The sequence below is a fragment of the Gobio gobio genome, assembly GCF_949357685.1.
Source record: "Gobio gobio genome assembly, chromosome: 3".
NCBI classification, from domain to species: domain Eukaryota; kingdom Metazoa; phylum Chordata; class Actinopteri; order Cypriniformes; family Gobionidae; genus Gobio; species Gobio gobio.
In genome coordinates, this window is record NC_137099.1 from 41,423,112 (window position 1) to 41,438,774 (window position 15,663).

At 36.9% G+C, this 15,663-nt stretch overlaps 1 protein-coding gene across 2 annotated transcripts in view; it reads left to right on the plus strand.

The window, feature by feature from the left end:
* The window catches only part of wdr17 (WD repeat domain 17), a 37,774-nt gene extending 22,232 nt beyond the window's left edge, over positions 1 to 15,542 (plus strand). The window contains exons 12-30 of one of the 2 annotated variants that reach the window (XM_079811405.1): positions 118 to 282; positions 1,182 to 1,384; positions 1,728 to 1,877; positions 1,964 to 2,094; positions 2,174 to 2,299; positions 2,470 to 2,625; positions 3,925 to 3,989; positions 4,063 to 4,195; positions 4,310 to 4,401; positions 4,480 to 4,579; positions 5,943 to 6,082; positions 8,861 to 8,881; positions 9,922 to 10,033; positions 10,176 to 10,317; positions 11,600 to 11,702; positions 11,803 to 11,904; positions 11,995 to 12,090; positions 13,656 to 13,839; positions 13,926 to 15,542. In XM_079811405.1, coding sequence (XP_079667531.1) covers positions 118 to 282; positions 1,182 to 1,384; positions 1,728 to 1,877; positions 1,964 to 2,094; positions 2,174 to 2,299; positions 2,470 to 2,625; positions 3,925 to 3,989; positions 4,063 to 4,195; positions 4,310 to 4,401; positions 4,480 to 4,579; positions 5,943 to 6,082; positions 8,861 to 8,881; positions 9,922 to 10,033; positions 10,176 to 10,317; positions 11,600 to 11,702; positions 11,803 to 11,904; positions 11,995 to 12,090; positions 13,656 to 13,839; positions 13,926 to 14,045 — 2,341 coding nt within the window. In that variant the 3' untranslated portion in view covers positions 14,046 to 15,542. The remainder of the gene's footprint in view (positions 1 to 117; positions 283 to 1,181; positions 1,385 to 1,727; positions 1,878 to 1,963; positions 2,095 to 2,173; positions 2,300 to 2,469; positions 2,626 to 3,924; positions 3,990 to 4,062; positions 4,196 to 4,309; positions 4,402 to 4,479; positions 4,580 to 5,942; positions 6,083 to 8,860; positions 8,882 to 9,921; positions 10,034 to 10,175; positions 10,318 to 11,599; positions 11,703 to 11,802; positions 11,905 to 11,994; positions 12,091 to 13,655; positions 13,840 to 13,925) is intronic. The other variant, XM_079811406.1, reaches the window with a different exon arrangement.
* Positions 15,543 to 15,663: the final 121 nt, after the last annotated feature.

Here is a 15,663-nt window from a genome sequence, read left to right on the forward strand (position 1 = left end):
ACAATTATAATACATTGTCTCTCTCTCTCTCTCTCTCTCTCTCTCTCTCTCTCTCTCTCTCTCTCTCTCTCTCTCTCTCTCTCTCTCTCTCTCTCTCTCTCTCTTTCACTCTTGCAGAGATATGATTGCCACTGGCTGTGAGGACAAGAATGTTCGAGTCTATTACTTGGCCACCAGTTCAGACCAGCCACTAAAAGTCTTTACAGGTCACACGGCCAAGGTATTCCATGTGCGTTGGTCACCTCTCAGAGAGGGCATACTGTGCAGCGGCTCAGATGATGGGTAATCATTTGATTAAAATCTCCATTTACACTCTTAATATACACTACCGTTTTGTTTGGGGCCAGTCAATTTTTTTTTATTTAAGAAATTAATACTTTAATTCAGCAATTAAATTGATCGAAAGTGACAGTAATTAAGAAGCACAACCATTTTCAACCGTAATAATAAGAATTACCAAATCAACATATTAGTATGATTTCTGAAGGATCATGTGACACTGGAGTAATGATGTTGAAAATTCAAATTTGGCATTGCAGGAAGACTTCTTTAATTTCAAACATTTAAAAAATCTTACTGACCCCAAACAGTAGTGTACATGGTTTAATTAAAATTAAAATTATCATTCTCAAATTTAACTTGTGACTTTTTGTGGACTTATTTATAAAAACTTGAATAATGAATTTAAAAAATAAATTGTATAATTGAGGAAAATTAAAATTAAAATAGTAAAGCTAAAATAATCTTTGAATCATCAAAGAATCATCATAGCTTTTATTTTACAGTTTTTGTAAAGTAAAAAAAAACAAAAAAAATGAAAATATTTTCTTTGTGTGCCTTATTGTTGTTAAACTTTTGTGCTAATTCAAATATCTCACAATTTAATTTAAATGTGCTATAAATTGTACTCATATACAGTAATTAAACTCACCTAATGGGAGCCTCTATTTTGAGATCACATGATCATCCAATTTATATAATCTTGTTTTAACAGAAACTTTGCAGCAAACTTGCAGAATAAATAATTCATGGCTGACAGTGCATAGTGCATTGCTACAATGGCACTAGAAGAATTTGTGCATGAATTTGTCTGTATATGTCAGTGTCCAAAACAACATATATATGACCATGTGCACATTTAACTTCATAAATTGATGTGTATCTGTGTATATTTTGACTAGGACTGTCCGTATCTGGGATTATACCCAAGATGCTTGCATTAACGTGCTGAGTGGCCACACCGCTCCAGTTCGGGGTCTCATGTGGAACACAGAGGTGCCGTACCTTTTGACCTCAGGGAGCTGGGACTACACCATCCGTGTCTGGGACACCAGAGATGGCACCTGTCTAGACACCGTATATGACCATGGAGCTGATGTCTATGGTAGTGTATTATATGGATATGATGCAAACAAAATTATGCTGTCATCCTTTATGCACTGCAAATTCATTTTTCCAAGGAATGGTTTATTTAATTTATACATTTTATACATTGTGATTGTTAGATACAGTTATTCGATTCAAGTTCTGTAAATGAAGGCAAGAAAAGCAGAACGCTGCATAGTTAAAGAGGCCTAAATATGTAATGGGAACACTTATTTTTGTCCAAGGACTGCCTTTTAGTAGAATTTTATATAAAGTAGTAGGAGCATTGGAATCATTTTGTGTCATTCCAAGGTAATAATACATTATTTATGCCACCTTGTCAATCATATGAAATCCCCCAGGTCTGACATGTCACCCCAGCCGTCCATTTACCATGGCTTCCTGCTCCAGAGATTCCACGGTCAGACTTTGGTCACTCACTCCTCTAATTGCTCCCTTAGTGGTCAATATCCTTACTGACCACAGCTGGGATGACATCATTGGCAACACAGGTTAAAACACATGCACATATTATATACTGTCTGCATGAATTGGTTTTGTAAAGACGTTAAACCACTTTTATTTTGTGTGAGTGTAGATCGTGCTATGGTTCCTGGAGCCCCTCCCCTCCTATGTGGAAAAGTGTCCAGAGATATCAAACAGGAGCTGGATAAACTCTCTAGTGATGTGCGCATGAAGAAGCTCAGATGGTTCTCTGAGTGTTTCTCAGTGAGTAAATCTCAACACAGAACTCTCCAGGGGTATTTTTAGAAGTCTAAATAAGAGGTTATGTGCTCTCTCTTTGTAGCCACCAGGAGGGAGTCATAACCTGTGGGATCTGGTTGCTGTAATCAACGGACAGGATGATAGTCTTCTTCCACAGAACTATGGGCAGGGCATCATGCATATGAAACACCTGGTCCGCTTCAAAACTGTGAGTGTATAAACTGTGATGTAACGTTCTAATAGTGGCACAACTGAAATGTAAAATGAAGTGCCGCAAGCTTCTGGTGCATTTTTTACTTTCAATACTTCTACTGTAGTTTGTAATCTACTTTTTGTAATTATTATACCCTTCCATAATTATTTGTCCCTTCCCTGTAGTCTGAAGCACAAGAGCTGACCATAGTAAAGATGTCAAAGTTTGGTGGTGGTATTGGAGCACCTAGTAAAGAGGAAAGGCTCAAGAATGCAGCAGAAATCCATATCAGACTGGGACAAATCCAGAGATACTGTGAGCTTATGGTGGAACTGGGAGAGGTAAAAGCTACTGAATTTTTCTGAAATGTTTTTTATATATAATTTCTTGTATTGCCAATATATTTTATAATGTTTTTATAAGATTTATTCAATTACATAATATTCTGATTAAGTAATCTAATTAATCACATATTAATATTTGCTGATAGGTTGGGGTTTTAAGGAATAGTTCCCCCAAAAATGAAAATGATCCCATAATTTACTCACCCTCAAACTATCCTTGTTGTATATGACTTTCTTCTTTCAGCCGAAGACAATCAGAGTTATATTAAATAATATTGTCTCTTCCCAGGTTTGTAATGACATTGAATAGTTTTTGAAGCTCCAAAAAGCGCATTCCATCCATCATAAAATTAATCCATACGACTCCAGTGGGTTAATAAATGGCTTCTGAAACTAAGCTATCGGTGTTTGTAAGAAAAATATGTGACCCGCGCTGGCAAAAGGAGTCGGAATGCGCAGGGGATAATTTCAATTTCGAATTGGCGAGTATTCACACAAACATTATCTGTTATGTCTTATGTGAACGTTTGGTTAACTGTTGAGGAAAAACATCTGATGTGTGACCTTATTTTAGATATGCGGTACAGTAGGTCTTAATATAAAGGCTGTCTGTTTCATTAATGTTAATCAAAAAATTGTGGTATCATGGAAAAAAAGATGAATATATACTTTTCTTATAGATATTTTGGTGTGTGTCAAATTTGGTGTTATTACCAGGGATTTTAATGTATGGTTGCTAGGCGATTTTGTTTTGGAACCATTTTTCTCAAAATTGCTGACTCTATCAACTTCAAACAGGTGTAACATTTTTTGTCTGAATTAAACAAATCAAACATCAAGTTTTTTATAGAAAATGTATAACAATAAATAACAATAACTCATTTTTGAAAATTTGCTCATTGCGACTCATTTTGCCAGCACGGGTCACATATACATACATATACAGCACGGGTCACATATACATACACATATACACATATACAAACCATTATAAACTATATTCACTGGTTTCCGGCAACAGCCGTACGCGTGTTCATGTGAGAGTCAAGTTCCGGCGGAAGGGTGACCTCTTACCCGATATATGACGTAGGACATAGCTCCTCTTCTCTTGACATTTTCTGTAAAACTTCCCATTTTAAACTTCTAATTCGTGACCTGGCATTTTGTTTTGCTCTATCCTCTGCACTTATGTGTTCATCAATTCTCACCTAAGCTTATGCTACACCTACGTCTTACATCGGGTCAGAGGTCACCCTTCTGATTTTGTGTTTATGTTGTTTTGTTTTATGTGTTTAGTGGGAGAAGGCTCTTTCTGTGGCCCCTGGTGTCTCCATGAAATACTGGAAAAAGCTCATGCAAAGGTATCATATACTCCTCTGCATTTTTAAATCAGTTGTTGTGAATTGATCACCATTCATTAACTGCTCAATGCAGGAGAGCAGACCAGCTCATGCAAGAAGGCAATGATGATGTCATCCCATACTGCATCGCCACTGGTGAAGTGAAAAAGCTGGTGAATTTCTTCACCTCTAGAGGTCAGCTGAAAGAAGCTGTGCTGGTGGCTCAGGTACAGGGCACTGTTATCCTTTCACCCTTTGTTGTAAGACTGTGAACCTCTGTGTTGAGTTTGATGATAAATGAGGCTATTTATTATAAATGAGAATGTACTTTGTTCTATTAGGGTGCGTGTGAGGGCAATATCCATGGCCCTCAGATCACATCAATAAACCATGCCACAAACTCAGACAATGACAACATAGAAATATTCTGCGGGTAAGTTATACATAGTTTAAGCCGCAATCCAGAGTTTCACCTCTCTTTTTCTTATCCACTCTCCCCTCCTTTGTCTAGGATGTTGCACAGAGTGTGTAAAGAGCTGGCAGAGTGGTATTTCCAAGATGGCCGTGCTGTGTTGGCAGCTTGCTGTCATCTAGCTGTAGACAACACTGAAGTAAGCTCACAATAATGAGAGATAGGATTGAACACCAACTGCAACATTTCAAATCAGACCTCTAACAATATCATGTCAATGTTTACACAACTAAAGAACATGATAAAGCCATGATAAAGCAGTTACACTGCTTTTTAAAAGTTTGGGATCAGTAATATTGTGAAATATGAGTAGGATTTAAAATAAAAGTTTTCTATTTATAATATACAGTATTTCTAAATTTAATTTATTTCTGTGATGGCAAAGCTGGATTTTCAGCATCATTACTCCAGTCTGTCACATGATCCTTCAGAAATCATTCTAATGCTGTATTCTACTCCACTTTTAGACACGCACTTGTGAACTTCCGAGCCCGATCTCACGAAAATGCGTATAAATAATACGAGTGTGCAATCTTGTTTTTCGCGTGCATATGATACGCACTTTATGGCGTATTATACGTACGATCCCCCACCCCCTACCCAAAAGCGTGTCATATTTACGTCATAAAGTGCGTATCATATGCACGCGAAAAACTGTGTAGCATATGCACGCCAAAACTCATTTTGGCGTATACATTCCACGAGATTGCACACTCGTACTATTGATACGAATTGTCATGATCGTGTTGGAACTTCCCTAAGCACTTTCCCTCGGGAGAATCCCTGCTGCCATTTTGAAGTGCGTTCCACTGGACGAGGGAAGTTGGACAGACCCTCGCTCCCTCGATTTTGACCGAGGGACATTTCAGAAAGCTTCATATAAAATGAACTGGAACGCAGCATAATTATGCTGATTTGCTAGTCAACCGTTGCGCTGCTCAGTATTTTGGTGCAAAACGGTGATACATTATTTCCATGATTCTTTGATGAGTAGAAAATTCAGAAGAAAAGCATTTATTTAAAATGGAACTATGCAAAAGTCTTTGTCTGTCACTTTTTATCAGTTTTGTCCTGGCTACATAAAAGATATATAAAAAGACTGACCCTAAACTTTTGAACGGTAGTGCAAATGTCAGACAGTATAAAATAAAGGTATTCAAAAACTTCTACCGTGATCTATAAATAAGTTTTTGCCTTTATAGCAATGAGAACTGAATGAGAAATGGTTAATTGTCATAAAAATGTCACAATGCAAAAATTTGTTTAGTGTAAAAAAAAAAAAATATATATATATATATATGTTACTTTTGACTGAAACCCTGAATTTCCTGAATATGTTCTTGAAATGTTTTTTGTGAAATGTACCCTAAAACTGAACCAAATATTTCAGTTTCTATTGTCTTTACGAAACAGGAATCTTAGTGGCCGACATTGAAGTGGCAAGTGTTATATGATGTTATATGAGTGTTTAGATAAGATTTTTTTTAATCTCCTTGTGTCAGCTGGCTATGGCATCTCTGATCAGAGGCAATGAGCTGGAGCTGGCTGTGTGTGTGGGCACAGTCCTGGGAGAATCAGCCAGTAAAGCCACCCACTACGTTCTGGAGCTCTTGGCCAGGAAATACATGACCACTGCCACCTGGTAAGCATAAAACTGATCAATGCATCTTTGCATCTTTTCAAGTCAAGTCTGAGAGGATGAACCAGGTTTTTGTTTAAAACTGTATGACCAAATATGTAACATTAAATCACATTTCAATCAGGTCCACTTAAGTCAAAAACACCATAAACAAACTTTTAGTCAACTTTTTTATTGGCATATTTTGTAAAAATTTACATTTGGCGATATGGCTCTGTTCTAAATTCCCCATCCTTTTCATGAGCTCCATGAAAAGCCAAGATATTGAACAGCAGCAGATTCTGGGGACAACCTCCCATTTTTTTAACTGGGAGGGCAGCGTAAATCCCCCATTGAGAACAGAACATGCATCAGTGACAACAGAATGACATGTTAAACACAGTTTAAGGAGGAGCTGGGATGGAGGTGGGTTGCAAAGCAGCGTACAGTGGAAGCAGCCAAGCAGGCATACTGAACTTAATCTGCGCTTAAAGCTACACTGTGTGATATTTTCCCCCATCTAGCGGTTAAAAGGTATATGACCATCCAGTGAATATTAGTTTCTCTTCCTCTCAATTCCGATTTCGTTTTAACTCCTACGGTGGCCGAACTAGTCCAAGATTAATATGGCTTCCAGTTCGACCTCGTCCACATTCGACACGCTGCCATCGAGTGTTAAAACGCGAAAGGCAAAGCTTGAATTCACGGGTATGTCCCTCTTTGGCTGATGTACTTTCAAGATGGAGGGGCAACATGGCGACCAGCATTCGAACCCATTACCCGTATGTATTTTCAATGGCATATTATAAACTTACGAGAATACTTTATTACTTGAAAGAAGTAAATATACATTAATGAGCACATATATTTTTGAAAGAACTAAGTGTTTTTAGCTAAGAATAAACTAAAAAAGTTACACAGTGTAGCTTTAAGTAAGTGCATAGGAATCTGATCAGCTGATATGGGCTGGGTTGGAATTTTGCCAATCAGTTGATAGCGGAGCTTGACTACATGGCCTGCCTGAACTAACGCAGAATGCTTGATTTCCTTTTAAAGGGGTCATGAACTGGATTTCATGAAATTATTTGGTAACACTTTACAATAAGGTTGTATTAGTTAACATTAGTTAATGCATTAGTTAACATGAACTAACCATGAACAACACCTCTGTTCAGCATTAGTTAACCTAACATTAGTTCATAAAAATCCAGCTGTTTATGGTTAGTTCCCAGTGCAATAACTAATGTTAGCAAGATTTTAATAATGCATTAGTAAATGTTGAAATTAACATTAACAAAGATAAATAAATGCTAATAAATAAGTGCAGTTCATTATTAGTGCATGTTAATGTAGTTAACTAATGAACCTTATTGTAAAGTGTTACCAATTATTTTATGTTTCCTGAGGTGCACTTATAATATTAACAAGATTTTTACATAAAAAAAATTGGAATTAGAAATAAATGGCCATTTTTGACCCTGGTTTTATCCCTCTGATTTGAAGGGGCGTGTCTGCTGTGAGACTTCAGTGTAAACGCCCACTGCTGTGATTGGCTGACATCTTTGCAAATGAAAGTATTAGATGTGGAACCCTCTCGAATATTTTTACTGCATTTTTACTATTACAGATGCTGAGATTAACAAATCGTGAAAAGTGTTGATTATAGCATTATATTTAGATCTACTCCCATCACATGAAAGGTTGCAGTGATGAGCATTGAGCAGATGACAGTCTGTTAATCGCGTGAATGCAGTGATCTCAGCATTGCAACGCGATTTCTGCACTTTCACAAATGCTTTCCCCATAACTCACATTGCAAACATGATGTAAATACAGTAAGAGCTTCGTTGTAACAGCATCATTGATTACATAACAGGAATTGTGGCAAGTGTCCAGATACACTTCGATTGATAGCTTCAGCAATTGTAAAGGGAGTGTTCTTTGAACGCTTTCTGTATATAATTTACTCACAATTTAAATAACAGATTATTTTCATGCTACTAAGAGAAACAATGTGAAGTTAATCGTTTAGGTACATACTTTCTAACCCTAACGCTGCTGTGATTTAGGTTAAAAATGCATAAAAACTTACACTTGTGTGGTGCGACATTACTGTTGTAGTTGGCACAGCATCATCTTTTAGTTTCAATATTTTTGAAAGTCCTGCATTGAATTGTGCCTTGTTTGTAAGCGAATCATAGGTAAAATGAAGTGAACAAAGCACCAAGTTCTTACTTCTGACTGTCTGGAACTTAATTAAAAATAAAGTTCATCCACTATTTAGAAATAAGGCAATGCAAAGACAGTGTTTTTCCACAACTTGGCACTGCACAGCATCTTGTTCTCTTCGGAGCCATCTTTATCGTTTGGCTGCGTTTGCCTCGCTGGTTATTTACCTAATACATGCACAAATTGGTAGGCGGGGCTAAACAGGCAGGCAGTGATGTAGAAGCAGGTGTTGATCTTAGAGGCGGTGTTTAGCCACACTATTATGCAATAAAGTGGCACATTCCACAATCTGTCGTTTTGGCAGATTTGCTTCAATATAAGCTGTTTTTAGACTGACGAGATAGTTTTTAGTTCTGAAACTTACAGGATGTTTTTATAGTACAAGACCTCTTATATGTCAAAGGATCAATGGAATTTTGATTTCTCAGTTTATGACCCCTTTAAATAGTTTGCACACTTTGCTGTAAATGCAACCCATCTCTTATCATCAGTCATGCAGAGAAGTGTCGACATGATCCTGATAGTCATCCTTACTGCACGCCTGTTACATTTTTCATTTCCATTTCTCTCTAGCTTTCCATCTATGGCATACAGGTATTTTCTCTGCCTCCCTTGTGCCACTCAGTTTTGGTTTTGTTGATGTATATCTGGTTCATATGCTTAAATGCTTCATTCATAATTGATTATCTTCTTAATACTATAAATCATAACCCCCTCAGGATTTCATCTGTTGGCTTTTTTCAATGCATTCAGTCAACTTTAACTACCCATTTTAATATAACTAAGGTAATTATTGGCGTACAGTATTCTTAGGTACCACTTTAAAGGGATAGGTCTCACAAAAATGAAACTTGTCGTCATTTACTCACCCTCATTTGTTTCAAACCGGTTTGACTTTTCTTCTTTTATGGAATGCAAAAGGAGATTTTTTTTTCTCATGATTTTCCAGAGAGAAAAAAAGTGAAAAAGGACTGTCAAGCATCAAAAATTTATTTTTGTAATGGCAGAGCTGAATTTTTCATTCTAATATGCTGATTTAACGCTCAAGTAACATATCTTATTATTATCACAATTGAAAACAGTTGCGCAGCTTAATATTTTTTAGGAAAACCGTGATACTTTTTTTTTTTTTTTTTTACAGTTCTTTAATGCTGTTCAAAAGCATTTATTTAAAATAGATTTGTTGTAACAATGTAAAAGTCTATTTATATATATATATATATATATATATATAGAAGAACTGCAAAGGTTCAACCCGGCGGTCAGGTAGAGTTAAATAGTCCGTAATAGGTGCTCTTGGGGTAGGGAAAAATCCAATGACACAAAAAGGTCCCAGGCACTCAGTCAGACGTAAAAAGAGGAGAAGGAATGAATTAAAAAGCCTTTTATTTGGTATGGCTTAAGTCATCTTTAAAAAAAAAAAAAAAAAGGCTATATATATAGAAGACTTGGAATATAGAGCACAAGTCATGTAAACTACTATTACAATATACTTTATGGTACTTTTGACAGCCTCAATATTTTGTGGCTAAAATATTCAAAACTCACTTTTTGTTTTTTCGCAGAACAAATAAAATATTTATCCACATTTCCCATTACTTTACTCATGCTGCATTGGGTCTTCTACTCTCCAGGGATCTTTCAGCCAGATTACTTCAGATGATCCCTGATAATGAAATCTTGTTAGCCAAACTGTGTGCCTTCTACCCTGGCAGCTTAACCGAAATCAACGACCTGCACGAAAAGGTGACTTCATTCAAACTTCTCAGTACTTCACATTAGTCTCATATCGATTAAAATGTTTTTAGTCCCCATTAATTCAAGAAGGAATTTGCTCAACATTCAGTATTTTTCTGCACATAATGCATTTATTTATTTATTTTTTCAGTGTGGTCTACCGACTTTAGAAGAATGTAAAGAGCTTGCTGAGAATGCACATGCTGAGGGAGAAATTTTCCAAGCAGTAAAGTATTTCCTCCTGAGTGCAGAACCAGAAAAGGCTCTTCCCATCGGGATCACATATGTCAAAGGTGAGTGTCTGAGACACTCAGTTCATGTCTCAAAGCAGTGCCATTTCCAGCATGCCCACATTCTGCAGACTATGCAAATATAGCATAGGTAGGCCTTCTGCATACTTCCATTTGGTCGGGCAAACTTTAAAAGGTAGGACGATTGAATGTAGAAAAAGTTGGCTATCATGATGCACTTGAATAATTTGTGTTTTTGGTCAAAGTATGGGAACTTTATATTTTGTTGTAAAAGTGTGTTATGTTTATATTTCAGTGAGTGTATACAATTTGTATATGAAAATGTATAGAAGTGACACAAACAATACATAAACAATATTTTACTATATAGACGGAAATGCAAGTTAGACAAACTAACAAAGTTCAACATAAATATTATGTAATGTTTATGCTCAGCTTAACTTTAAATGCAAGCTTGTTGAACTTGAATCCACAAGCAACATTATTAGTTTTGAGTTCATAGAACATAATAAATAAACAGTTTGATGGAAACACATACAAATTTAATTGTTATGCTGATACAAGTTGAGTACATTCAAACATTTGTTAGTTTAAAAAAAAAAAATCTGATTACAGTGTACAGCTAACATTACAGTGTAGACCTACCTAAATTAACACTAACAGTTCACAAGACTTTATCATTCAGTTGTTGCCTTGAAGGGATCTTTTGGGGTCTACTAGAATAGGTTTTCATGTTTTAATGTTCAAACACATTATTTTGCACATAATTTACAGTGTTGCAGCACTTCTCTTCCCAACCTGTCAGTAACGCTATTTTACAGTGTTGAAGTAATTCTCTTCCCATCCTGTCAGTAACGCTCTGTTTAGTTTCGGTCTCTATGACGCCCCTCCTTCTGAAAAGCGCAATGTGTACTGATTGGTCAGCTGGACAAGTGTGTTGTGATCAGTCAACCACTTCCAGTTTCAGAAATGTCACACTATAACTACAGTTTCAACACACTACTAATGCAACTTAACCAGGCCTTGTCCCTTTATTTTGCATATGCCTTGGGCAGGAATTATCTGAATGAGGGATATTGCACGTCATGTACGTTCCCAGAAGAAAACTCGAGACTACAATCGAGGCATTTCAGAGAGTTCAGAAATAGTGCTTACTGATGTAGAGAATAACTTTGTGCTTTGTAACTTTTCAGACTATTTTCATGCTCAAACAACATTACACATTAAAGAAAGTTGGAAATGGATAAACACATAATAGAACCCATTTAAATTTGACCAACAATTTATTACTGACTCTCTCTCCCGACTCTCTCTCCCATCATAGAGCAGATGAGCTCTCCTGACTGGGCGGTGGAGCCTGTGTACCACATCCTAGACCTGCTGAGCTACATTAGAACAGACCGTCTTGTTCTCCCAAAGAGTAGTGAGTAAGTCAATGACCTTCCCTCAAAAACACCTGTCGGTGATGTAATCTATAGTAGCTTGCATTCTATGGTCATCTCATTATCTCTCTTTGTCTTTGGTTAGAGACCGCAATGAGTTACTTATTCTCTGTGGGTATATTGGTGCACTATTAGCCATTGGGAGACAGTATTCAAGTATAGTTCCAGCACTTTATGAATACACAAGGTATGTTAACTATGTGATTTATTTCAAGTAACTCAGTTATTGGTGATCACAATTAATATCTCTCTGTCTCTCTCTATTTCCCTCCATCAGTCAGCTGCTAAAGAGAAGAGATGTGGCTGTACCACTGCAGATAGAGCAGTTGTCTGTAGAGTTGGAGGCCTGGAGAACCTGCACACAATCCCTCAAGTCTGTACCACAATTCATTACTCTGATTCATAACAATTTAGGGTTTTATTTTGTAGAAACCAAGGAAACACCAAAGACACTTTAATATATTTTGTGTTTTATTAGACAGGTGAGCAACTGTGTCGAATCATTTTTATATGATAACTAACTTATTGTCTTGTTGTTTAAATCTTGTTTCTTGATTCACTGCGAGTACCATGTTTTACCATGCCTAACATCGATCTAGCTTACTGCATTGTGCAACAAGTGTCATAGTAGCCGCCGAGGAAACGCACAGAGTAGCACTATTACATAACTTTTAACACACTCAAATGTATCTGATATGATAAACCGCGCTGTGTTACCCCAAATAAGCATGAGCAGAAGACAGGGAAGCGGTCGTCTGCGGCATAATAAAAGCTCCACTGCTCTCGATCTGTGTTTCCAGCTTGTCTCTCATTAGCAATCTCTCCAGCCGCCTCGTTCTACTCCTTTCAGCCCCACCCTGCTTCATACTACAGTAACATTAATCATTCTTTAATACATTACATCATTCATGGCAAGGCAAGGCAAGACAAGTTTATTTGTATAGCACATTTCATACACAGTGGCAATTCAAAGTGCTTAACACAGAAATGAAATAAAAATATTCGTAAGTGAATTAAAACAGTTATAATAGGAATGAAAAAAAAAAAAAAATTAAGATGAAAACCCCTATCTGTGGTGGAAGAAAATGGAGAGTCAGGTTTACTTTAAAAATATTTGTCAGGTAACTGTGCGTTTAGACAGTACACTTACAGACAAATCTTCTTGGCCTAACTTGAGGGCGTTCTCTAGATGTTTTACCCGTCAGAGCAGATCTAAATGGGTCTTCCTCGCACCGGAGGGAATACTCAACTTTGGGACTTCCCCATATTGGCTGTCTGCTTCTGTGGTTTTTAACCAGCTCACAGCACGGCCTCCTCGCCCACGTGATATCTCAAAATTCTCAAAATTTATTTTTATTCAATCACATTGCATTTACCACAGAATCAGTCATCCACCTATGGTTTATCCACCCCACTTATTTATCGCTCCCCGTCTCTCAACCTCTTCCACCCGGACAGCCTTAACAAAATAAAAATAAAAAAGATTTCTGCCCGACTATGAATATGATTTCTGCCCGAGTCCCGTTGGATTCTTTTCCACCGGCTGTAGAGGTGAAGACAACAACTTCCATGATTCCACGAAATCAAGACGTCATCAAGCGCCTTTAGCGGCAAGAATTACATAATGTGCCTTTGAAGTCATAAAGAAATTACAACAACTTAAGCTTAACGAGGAATAACAGGCAATTGTATAATAGTTACTTTTCTGAAATGAGACATCCTTGATGACATATATGGCCAACAAATACAAGCTCCGGAGGACGCAGCCTTCAAAAAGAGACACAGCTTAAGTTTTGGCTTTAGTAGGAAGCTCCCTATACTGTTAGCAGTAGCCAACAAGACAGCCCACTAGGTTTTACATATATCTAACATTTCTGCTGATAATTGAAGATACTTGAAAAACAATCTATTGTTTGCACTCTCTCTATGTATGCACAGAGTGGCAGATGACACCTCATATGCCCCACCATCTGAGGATCAGAAAACGGAGTACAGTCAGCTGTTGAGTCGAATGAGAGAAGAGCCCATCAAGGGCCTAGAGGGTCCTGACTATGTCACTGGCTCCAACTTGCCCAGCCACTCTGATGTCCAGATTTCCTGCTTCACTGGCCTCAGGATACAGGTGGGTTTCTTGTGGGTAGACTTGCATTTTAGCACTATACCTTAAATGTCTTTGAACGTACATCTTTCTTTTTTTTCACCTGGCAGGGTCCAGCGTTCTTCCTGGAAGACGGCAAATCAGCCATTTCACTAAATGATGCCCTGATGTGGGCGAAAGTGAACCCTTTCTCTCCATTAGGGACGGGTATACGCCTCAACCCCTTCTGAGCACATATACAACAAATGTGAGCAGTATTCTGCCTGGTCTGGCTCTCGAATGTCAGTGTTTGGAAAGGGGACAGCATTCCTGTTTCGTTTTGTTTTTTTCAGAAAGTATATGTCATAAACAGCAGAATGTCCAGTTGTTCAAATCTATGTTTTTTGAAGTTTTGCCATTCCATGCTGTGCTTATTACATTCAGGATTGCAGTTTATATGCAAAGAATCACAGATAAAGTGCTGTTGTAGTGAATATACAGTACACAAGGCTACAATTAAGACAAGAAATGCACAGACTGATGCACTACTAACATAGGCAAGCAAAGTGAGATGAAAATTCGAGCACCAGAAATAACTGTTGTATAAAGAGAGACGTATGCTGGATACAGTCATGAATGTTACATATGAAGCAGGATATTTAATGCCTTTCTTCCTCATCCTAAAACACAAGCGGGTTTAGGTGTCATGTCCAGGTCTTAGGGTTGCGGTCTATAGCCCAAAGATTGTAATTCTAGTTGATGTTTAGTTGGTACTGTCAGTGGTATTATGGAGTATAAGCATTTGCATCAAGCAGTCTGAATGTTTTGTAGATCTAACTTTTATTTCAAGACTTGAGTACAGGGTATTCATCTGTACGTTTTTTTTTTTGTTTGTTCGCGCATTTGATTTCATGAAAAGAAACGTGTTAGTTTTGCTGCTTTGACACTGAAATCATTTGTCTTGTCTGTTGTCTGTTATATATGGACTGAATATATTTACTGACTATTGAATATACACCTTATTTAAGAAGAACCAAATAAGAAAATTAAGAGTTTAAAACCTTATATTGTAACAATGACTATTTAATGTTTCATTTCATTCAGCAGGTCTGGGTCTAGAGGTGTAATATTTATGTTCATAAATTATGGCAACATTATTTACGAAGCGATAATAGACATTAGGTTTTGCTCCAAATATGTTTAGATGAACATAGGCAATAAGTCTGAGAAAGTGCACATAGGGAGTGAGGATGTGAGACATTTCTGCTGACACATAGCTATACATTTGGAGTATATTTCTGAAGTTAGGAAATAAAAGACAAAAAGTGTCATTTGTATTGCTAAAATCATCAGTTGCAATGGTTGTCACACATAGCTGAGTATATGGAACTTAATTATTTTATGAAAGTTTTATGTTAGAAAAACCAGATACAGAGACTATTTTCATCAAATGTGAAATGCACTGTGAAATGTATTTATTTGTATATAGTTTTGTTCTAGAATTTACGTCTAAATCCAAGCTCAAATGGGTGTACATATTCATATGATCACTGTTCAAATGCAACAGATGACAGTTAAACGTTATATATTGGCATCAGATTAAGCCAGGACCTTCTCAAATTCTGCATGTTCCAAATGTCTCATCTGTTAATTTTGACTGACGATATTATAAAGGCGCAAGGCAATTACCTTTTTATTATCTGTGACTATGATTTGATAATTGCTATTAAAAAGATCAAGTGTACAGGAAATCTTAAGATTTTATTTTTGCTTACGAGTATTACACTACATTGAACATGATTCAAATAATTGGTTCATGAATCGTATTTGAATAATTGAGTGTTAGGTGATATGTTTTTGAATACATTT